The sequence below is a fragment of the Caloenas nicobarica genome, chromosome 15 (genome assembly GCF_036013445.1).
Source record: "Caloenas nicobarica isolate bCalNic1 chromosome 15, bCalNic1.hap1, whole genome shotgun sequence".
Classification (NCBI taxonomy): domain Eukaryota; kingdom Metazoa; phylum Chordata; class Aves; order Columbiformes; family Columbidae; genus Caloenas; species Caloenas nicobarica.
In genome coordinates, this window is record NC_088259.1 from 1,988,222 (window position 1) to 1,996,685 (window position 8,464).

General features: G+C 60.0%; 1 protein-coding gene across 2 annotated transcripts; it reads right to left on the reverse strand.

Annotated features, from left to right (window-relative positions):
- Positions 1 to 591: 591 nt before the first annotated feature.
- Positions 592 to 8,133, reverse strand: TGIF2 (TGFB induced factor homeobox 2). Of its 2 annotated transcripts, none has more exons than XM_065645665.1 (3): positions 7,981 to 8,133; positions 6,773 to 7,011; positions 592 to 3,201 (listed from the first exon to the last, which is right to left on the reverse strand). In XM_065645665.1, the coding sequence occupies exons 1-3, from the start codon at positions 8,018 to 8,020 to the stop codon at positions 2,617 to 2,619; spliced, it is 864 nt and encodes a 287-aa protein (XP_065501737.1). In that variant the 5' UTR covers positions 8,021 to 8,133; the 3' UTR covers positions 592 to 2,616. The 2 variants fall into 2 exon arrangements, with proteins under 2 accessions (XP_065501737.1, XP_065501738.1); XM_065645666.1 differs by lacking the exon at positions 7,981 to 8,133 and adding an exon at positions 7,820 to 7,880.
- Positions 8,134 to 8,464: the final 331 nt, after the last annotated feature.

The window sequence follows — 8,464 nt, forward strand, 5'->3', positions numbered from 1 at the left end:
AACAGTAAGACAAGGGGTAATGGGTTCAAGCTGGAACACAAGAGGTTCCACTTAAATTTGAGAAGAAACTTCTTCTCAGTGAGGGTGACGGAACACTGGACCAGGCTGCCCAGGGAGGTTGTGGATTCTCCTTCTCTGGAGACATTCAAAACCCGCCTGGACGCCTTCCTGTGTAACCTCACCTGGGTGTTCCTGCCCTGGCAGGGGGATTGGACTAGATGATCTTTCGAGGTCCCTTCCAATCCCTAACATTCTGTGATTCTGTGATAGTGGGTAGGTATGTGCCCGTGCCAGGTACTGGCCCCATTTTTCCCACACCCAGCAATGCCCCTTAGACCCCTTAAGCTGCTTTGGCTGAGCATCAGGAGGTGGGGCTGGTGGTGAGGGAGGAGCAAGCCAGCCACCCACAAATGACACAGTCTAGGCTAATGCACAGTTTAAAAAAAAAAAAAAAAAAACAACCGAAACACAACACAAACCCCAACAAAACAAAACCATACACCACACAAAACTAAAAAAACTTTTATTTGACAACAGAACAAACAAAAAGGTATTTACAGTAGTTTCTTGCTCCATAAATTTCATCCCAGTTAGCCCTGCCCTCCCCACCCTTTCTGGTTCATCCCCAGGGCAACGCGGCTGTCCCTGGCACAGGCACAGCTGCAGCACCCCTGCCCCGGCGGGGGGAACTGCTTTGGTTTGACTGGGGCAAGATAAGGGAAGGAGACTAAAAAGCCTCTCCCTCCCGTGGGGGAGGAAACAGAGCTGCAGGGGGGGCAACAGGGGGAAGGGCTACCTAGAAATAAGGGAAGGAATCCTAAAATTCAGGGTTTTCCCCAGAAACGAGGCAGGGGGCAAAGGCTGGACATGAAACAGAGCTGGGGGAGATGAGGAAGGGGATGTTCACAGCCCCACAATGAGTATCCACCCAACGTGGTGCCCCCTGCCCAGCCAGGCAGTGCCGGAGCTGGAGCCATCACTGCACAGGGACACTCGGCCAAACACACACCATCGGCAAACCTTCCCACAGCCCCCGCTGGCACTCGGGAGCTCCTCTCCCCTTCTCTCTTGAGAAGAAAAGGGCTGGGGAGGAACACTAGTCCCCAAAAAAAATCAGTGTTTTTCCTTTCCAGGCTCCATCATTCCACAGCACTGCTCCCCCAGCACCACTGGTTCCAACCACTGCACAGCACCAGATCCTGTGGCCATTATTATCTCTAGTCATGCAACTTAATAATCAGGCTAATTACCTAGGATTAGTGTTTCTCAGGATAGATAACATAGGTGCGTACGTATCACTATTTAATTTACATTTTACAGTGGAACAGCAACATCTCAGTCCCAGGACCAGCACAGCGCCCAGGCTCCCGCTCGGTGACAGCCCAAAAACCACCCCAGGCTGGGCTGGGGGGGACCGGCCACCTCCCAGCAGACACCAGCTTGTCACTAGAGGTCCCCAGCACCACACAACCAGGCACAGCCACGCCAGCCCTGGAGCAAGAGCTGGAGGGAGGGGACAGGGAGCAACAGGACTCGTCCCTCCGTTCCCACTTGGCTGAGGAGACAACTCTGCTTTCCAGGAACTGTCATCTGCAGGCTGCCAGCACTGCTCTTGCAGAAGAACACACATGCCCATGCCTACAACATACCTCTTTCCAAACTTTTTTTTTTTTTTTTTTAAAGATAGAAAAAAAAAAAAACAAAGAAGCTGGATGAAAAATTTCACAGTCTCAGGCTTTGCATCCACCCCCCGCAGCAGCCTGCTGTCAGCATCTCACAGTGCACTCTCTGTTCCGGACACAATGTGCACGTGTTCAGCAGGAACTCAAGAGAAACACAGGGAAGTTGTGGAAATGCTTATAAAAGAAAAAAAAAAATCATATAATAAATCACAAGTAAAGGGAAAATGTTTCAACAAAAAATTGCTAAACAGCACCATAGAGATCTCTACTGGCAGCATGTGTAACACCCTAAGGCAGAATAGGAGGGTCCCATGTTTTCCGTGTGAAAAAAATGCCACAGAATTCAGGTTTCCAGTTCATCTGCCCTTCACCCTTCCATGGGCAAGGCAGGGCTCCTGGCCAGCGTAAGGTATAAGAAAGGGTCTCCACAAAAAAAAGGAGAGAAAAAAAAAAAAAAAAGAGAAAATAAAAGAAAAAAAAAAGGTAAGGCGGGAGAGATCGATATTTGGGAGAAAAAGCTTTTCATCCGTAGTCCTTATAACAGACACCAATTTAAAAAAAAAAAAAAAAAAAAAAATCTCTCTTTCTCTCCCTGAAGAGTGTTGGCTGAACCCTTGTTTACAGGAGAGAGAAAAAGAAGTCAGCAGGTTTTCCAAGGGTTGTTCCACAGGGACCGTCAGTTGCGGCAGGGAGAGGTCAGTGAAGCCCCAAAGGTCTTTTCACCGCGGCCGCATCCTCCCAGGGCACCATCCTCAGCAGCGGGGGCAGCAGCGGGGGCACCTCCCCGGCGAGGACGGCGGGAGGGGACAGTCCTTCCTCTCCCCTGTGGTGACAGAGCCCGGAGCATCCCGGGAGACAGGAGCCAGTCAGGGGGTGCAGGCAGATGGGGCCACGAGGGCAGAGGGCACCCCTGGAGGACGGGCACCCTGCGGGGTTATTTGGAGAGGGAGGCCCCCAGCTGCTCAGTCTGGGGCGAGCGGGGCAGCTGCCCGCCCTGCCGCTGCGACTCCAGCTCGGCCGCCTTCTGCAGGGCCACCTCCACCAGCAGCTGGAAGCTGCTGAAGTCGTCACCAAAGAGCTCGGGGGGCGTGGGGGGCGGCGTGTTGAAGAGTCCACTGGTGGGGCTGGCCGCCTCAGCCCGGGCCAGCAAGGTGACGGTGCTGCCGGCGGCACCTGGTGGCACTTTGGGGACAGGGTCCAGCTCCGCTGGCTGCAGGCTGGGGGGCTTCTCCCGCTCAGGACTGCGGGTGCTCAGCACCGTCAGGTTGCTGCCCAGTGCCTGGGCGGGGTGGCACAGTACCTGTGGGCACACAGACATTGACAGTACCTTGGAGGCCCCCGCGGCCGTCACAGGAGGCACCACCAGCACCCCGGAGCCAGCAGCAGCCCCCCGCGGCAGGGCCACCTCGCCAGCTTTGCCCCCTCGGCGGGAGATGGTGAACTGGTTGGGGTCCTTCCCATCCTTGCGCAGCATGTCGGGGAGCAGCCGCCGCCTGGCGTTGATGAACCAGTTGCAGATCTGGGAGAAGAGAGGGGCGAGAACTGTCAGCCCGGCGCTGCCCCGCAGGCACAGCACCAGCCAAGGGCAACAGCCAAGCCAGCAGAAGTCCCATCGGACCCAACAAGCAGCCACCACATGGCTCCCCTCAGCCCCGCACCCCTTCTCGTGGGGCTCCGGAGAGGCAGAGCCGCTCCTGGCAGGGGCTGCCTGGCCCCCACGGAAACCCCAATGCCGGCTGCTTCCTGCCTGGCACCGCCTGCCCGGGGCAGCCCCTTCCTCCTGCACCCCGTCCTGGCCGCCCCGGGTGCAACGCTCCCACCAGCCCTGCCAGCCCACCCTGCCGGGGACTGTACGCAGGTGCCAGCCCCCATGGCACTGCCGGCACCTGCTCACCGCGCGGGACGAACAGCCCGGGCAGCTCCGGGGCCCTGTCGCCCCACGAGCCAGAGCAAGGCTGCACAGAGGCGGGTTCTGCACTCTCCTCCCAGCACAGCCCCATAGTCCCAGCAACTGCCTGTGCCCAGCCACATGCAGGTAAAGCGGGGTGCAGCTCCCAGCACCCTCCCGGGGCTCCTGCCATCCCCCAGACAGAGGCTGGGCATTGCACAGAACCAGCCTGGAGCCCCACAGCCTCCAGCAGGTCCCTGGTCTAGGGGCAGTTTTCCTTTCTCCACGCAACCGACCCCAGAGGTCGGCGTGCCCGGCCGTGCTTCGCACGCTGACCCAGTGCCAGCCCGGATGGCAGCACTGCGGCTGCCCAGAGCCGACAGATGGCAGGACAGCAGCATGGATGGGAAACCCTAAAAACCATCAGCTCACAGAGCTGCAGCCCCCACCCCCTAACAGGACTGCCAGGATTGCAGCAGCAGATCGACACCTTCCCGTGCCTCCTGCCCATGCGTGAGGTTACAGCCAACTTAAAGGCTCTTCCAACATCTGCACGCCAAAGAGACAGAGCTCTGCAGCTGAACCTCTGGAGGCCCTTCAGAAATACAGCGGCCATGTATTCAGCCTCAGCCTTGTATTGTTTCTTCATCTTTTATATAAAAATGCTACATTAAAATAACTGCCTTCTTCCTAGAAAACAATTAGACGATAATAAATCAGGGGAAAAAAAATAACTGATCTCTCCCAAATCAACAGCTACATAAAACATTTCCCTTGGGAAGAGAACTTACCACAACTTTGATCGTGGCAAGATCTCAGTTGTCTTTTTTTTGGTCTTTAAGACAATATTTGGCATTTAACACCCTCAAATACACCAGTCTCACCCCCTTTTCCCTTCCAAACACTCTCCTCCCTTGCAAGCCTTAGCCAGGTCCCCCTCACATGATCTTGCGATTCCACAGCCTTTCACTGCTGTAAACCCCCAGCCACAGGGCTGGACTCCCAACAAAAAGCCCAACCAACTCTGCAGCACTGAGAAGCCCCCCACAAATCCTACCTGTCCCTCCCACCACACTCCTTCCAGCATCCAGCTCCCTCTGGATAACACGGTGTGAAGATGGGCACAAGCACGCCTGCTGCACAGCACTGCCTGCCTGGGGGCTGGGATATGCCTCAGCTTGGAGAAAGCAGCTTTTTTTTTTTTTTTTTTTAAAAAAACCAGCCATTTCTTGGCCCCACTACCAGTGCACACTGGACCATCACTCTGGGCTGCATCTGTCCCCATCCCACCACGAGCATCCATCCCCTCTGCAGGAGGAAAAGCCCATCCCCGCAGGGGGGCACAGGCTTGGAGACCTGCTGTTGTCCGCGAAGCCTCGCCAGGAGCAGGCACCGCTTTCTTACTTCCCCACTTTCTGCAAGGGAGACACGTGGCTTCCCGCTCTCCCTGGAGACCCAGAGCTGCTGCGCTCCAGCTCCCTGGCCACTGGACCGGGCAAGGGGATGCACAAACACCCAGTGGGTGTTCGGCCAGTGGCTGCCGTGGAGCCCTGCGCTCGAGAAGCAACTGGAGGGGTCAGATCAGCACTGATGGACTGAGCCACTCCAGCCTTCCCGTAGCGGGTTGGCTCCACACCTCCAACCCAACGTGTTTCTCCTCATCAGATGGAGCAGCCCCCATGACATCCTGTCGCTTCGCCGCAGACTGACAGAAATCCCAGTGACAGCTTTCAGCTGGCCCTGGAAAATGCCACCGGGCTGGGACCCCCTGCCTGGGGGCTACAGGGCAGCCTCCTCCCCAGGCACACGCTGGCTGCAGGGGGTCCCAGGGGACAGACAACAGCCAGCGTGTGGCACAGCCGCACCTCGGCACAAGCCCGTGTGCCTGCCAGCACCCTCCTCGGTCCCAAAGAACTCAGGGCACAGAGGGATGGGAACCTGCTGGTCCCACTGCTGTGAGCCCTGGGGTGAACACCCCATGCCAGGCACCGCCGTGCCAACCTCGGGTGAGGACAAGCCCAGATTCCCACGGCCCCAAACCCATCGCTGAGCCCCCACCACTCTGACTCAAGCCCTCCCAGGACCACCAGCCTCCCTGCGGAGCAGCTGCCCAGACTGGTATTTAAAGAAATACATTAAAATGAAAGTTTGCCTTGCTGGTCAGGAAAAGGGAAACCAGGCAGCCACTACCCACACACCAGTGTCTGGGCTGCTGCTGGGACAGCTGGCCAGAACTGCGCTGAGCCACAGGGAAAGGAGCCAGAGGTGCAGAAGAAGCCCCAAAGAGAGGAGCTCAGCTGCAAACCCACTGGCCCTTGCCTGCTCCCCTGCACACAGAGCTGTTTTCCACCCAATGGTGCCACCAGAACAAGAGAACAGCAAAACCCCCATACATCTCCCATCCTGCCAGGCTGGGAAATGAGGGACAGGGCTCTGGGCACACAGGGGTTCCCCTGTGGGAGGCTGCTGGCGTTCACCTGGATCAAAGGGACAGGCAGCTGCAGGCACGGCGAAAGCCAAAGCTGCAAGGAAGAACTCTGCCCACCCCCACTGCGAGCCAGGGCTCCTGGCTGCAAACCTGGCACAGCACCTGGAAGACATCAGCTCACAACCAGAGCAACTCCTGCCCAGGAGCCTTCAGCTGGGCTGGGCTCCCCTTAATGCAACTGGTGTAACTGGGGCCAGCTGGGCCAGCCAGCACTTAGTGCTGCTAATGGCCCACCTGGGGTCAAAGCCCAGCCCAAGTGGCTTTTTCTGTCTGGGGACAGCTGCACCCTGCCCAGCTCTCTGTGCAGAGGGGTGGTCCTGGCCCCTTTGCTGGGGGGTTCCCAGGGCAATAGGGCAAAGCAGCACATCCTGAATCCCTCCCACCTGTGGCAGCTTCCACTAATGACAACGTGTTGTTTGGTTTGTCCCCAACCAAGTTGCTCCATTTTCTGGCCAACCAAAAAGCTCTGCTCCAGCACTGCCACAAGATGGGCCTCCAGGGCACAGATTTCTGCCAAAAAGGGGCTGCCCACATGGAGGTGCCTTTGCTTCCCTGCTGTCCCCTCCCTGCCTCCTTGCTGCCTTTCAGAGGCAAGTGGTATCAGTGTGCCAAGTCCTCTGGGATCTTCGGTGGGGTTCTCCTGGTCTGGCCCATCCCAAGCACCATGGGAGAGGACTCAGCGGTGTCCCCAGCATGTGGGGATCTGGCTCCTACCTGCAGCACAGAGAGGCTGGTCTGCCCCGACAGGCTGAGCTTCTCCTGCTCGGAGGGGTAGGCATTGAAGCGGTGCTCGTACAGCCAGTCCCGAAGGATCTTCACGGACTCCTTGGGCAGGTTGCCCCTTCTCTTCCTCTTGTTGGACTGTGAGGGGTCTGGGGATGTGGCGCTGTCGTCCTCCCCGAGGTCGCTATCCGACATGGTGGAGCTGCCTGCAGATCTCTCCTGGTTAAAGCCTGGCAAGGTGGAAACCAAAGAGCAGGCATCAGGCAGAGTCCTGGCCAGGGGAGCACAGGGGGGATGCAGCCACAGACCCCCCTGATGTCTCCAAGGTGGAGGGCGGCTCAACCCCTCATCATCCGGCGGGGGGGGGGATAATCCAGGGGCAGAGGCCCCCCCGGGGAAGGAGAAGTTACAGACACTGGCGGAGACAACAGCCCACCCCAAACCCCCGGTGCTCTGCAGACACAGCACAGGCAGGAGCCCCGCACTCGCAGCGGGCAAGAAAAAAGCAAGTATTTGGGGCGAAAAAAACCTAAAAAAACCCCACCACAACAAAAAAACCCACAACAACCACCACCAACAAAAAACCACACAAACCCCCCCACACACACACACACAAATCTCAGCAGGAGAAAGGGCCGGGGCTGGCTACTCGGAGTTGCTTCGGGCACAAGGAACCACGCGGGGTCATTGTGCGGCGGGGATGGAGGCGGGGGGCGGCTTCCCCGCGCCGCTGTCACGGGCCGGGGGCTCGGCGGTGCGGACCGGGCCGGACCCGCCGCCCCCCGGCCGCAACAGGTAGCGCGGCGCCGGGGCCGCTGCCCGCCGCGGACACAAAGCCGGGGAAGCGGCGAGCCCCAGCGCCCCCCCCGCCCGCCGCCGCCCGCGGAGGAGAAGGAGAAAGAAAGAGAAGTTGGAAACTCGCCCACGGCCCCGAACCCCGCACCCCCGCAAACGGCAGAAAGCGGCCCAAAAATAGCCCCGACCAAACAAACGACAACGGGCAAGTTAGAAACGACGCGGAAAGGGAACAAAACCCACCCCAGCGCGCCCACCCGCGACTCCCACAAACTTTTCCCGGCGGGGGCGGCTCCCGGCCCGGCAGCACAAAGGCGGCGGGGCCGCTCTCCGCTCCGCGCCGCCCCGCGCTCCCGGCCCGGCCGGGACTCCATGTTTGCCGCCCGCCCCGGCTGCGCTCTTACCCCCGGGCCGCCGCCGCCGCCGCCGCCTCGGCCCTCGCATGGGCCGCGCCGGGGTCGCGCCGCCACCGCTGGTGCCGGGGGTGCGGCGGGACCCTCCCGCGGCGGCGGGGCGGGCGGCCGAGGCGCAGCGAAAAGTTTTGGGTGGGCGGCGGTGACAGATGCCGAGACAGAGTTCCCTTTGTTCCCGAGGAGGCAGGAACTCGGCCGGGCCCCCCGCCCCCGGCCCCGGCCCGCCCGCCCCCGGCTGTCACCGCCGCGGCACCGGGCGGCGGAGCCCCCGCCCCGCCGAGCCCCGGGCCGCTACCTGGCGGCGGCGGGGAGGGGGCTCTGCCCCCGCTCCCGGACACGGCGCCCGGCGGGAGGGAGCCCCCGGCTGCAGGGGCTGCAGAAACGTCGCGGTAACTGCGCCCGAGCGGAGCTGCATCCCGCACCCCAACAGGGGCACCCGCGCAGGGACGCTCGTGCTCACCCACGCACGGCCGCC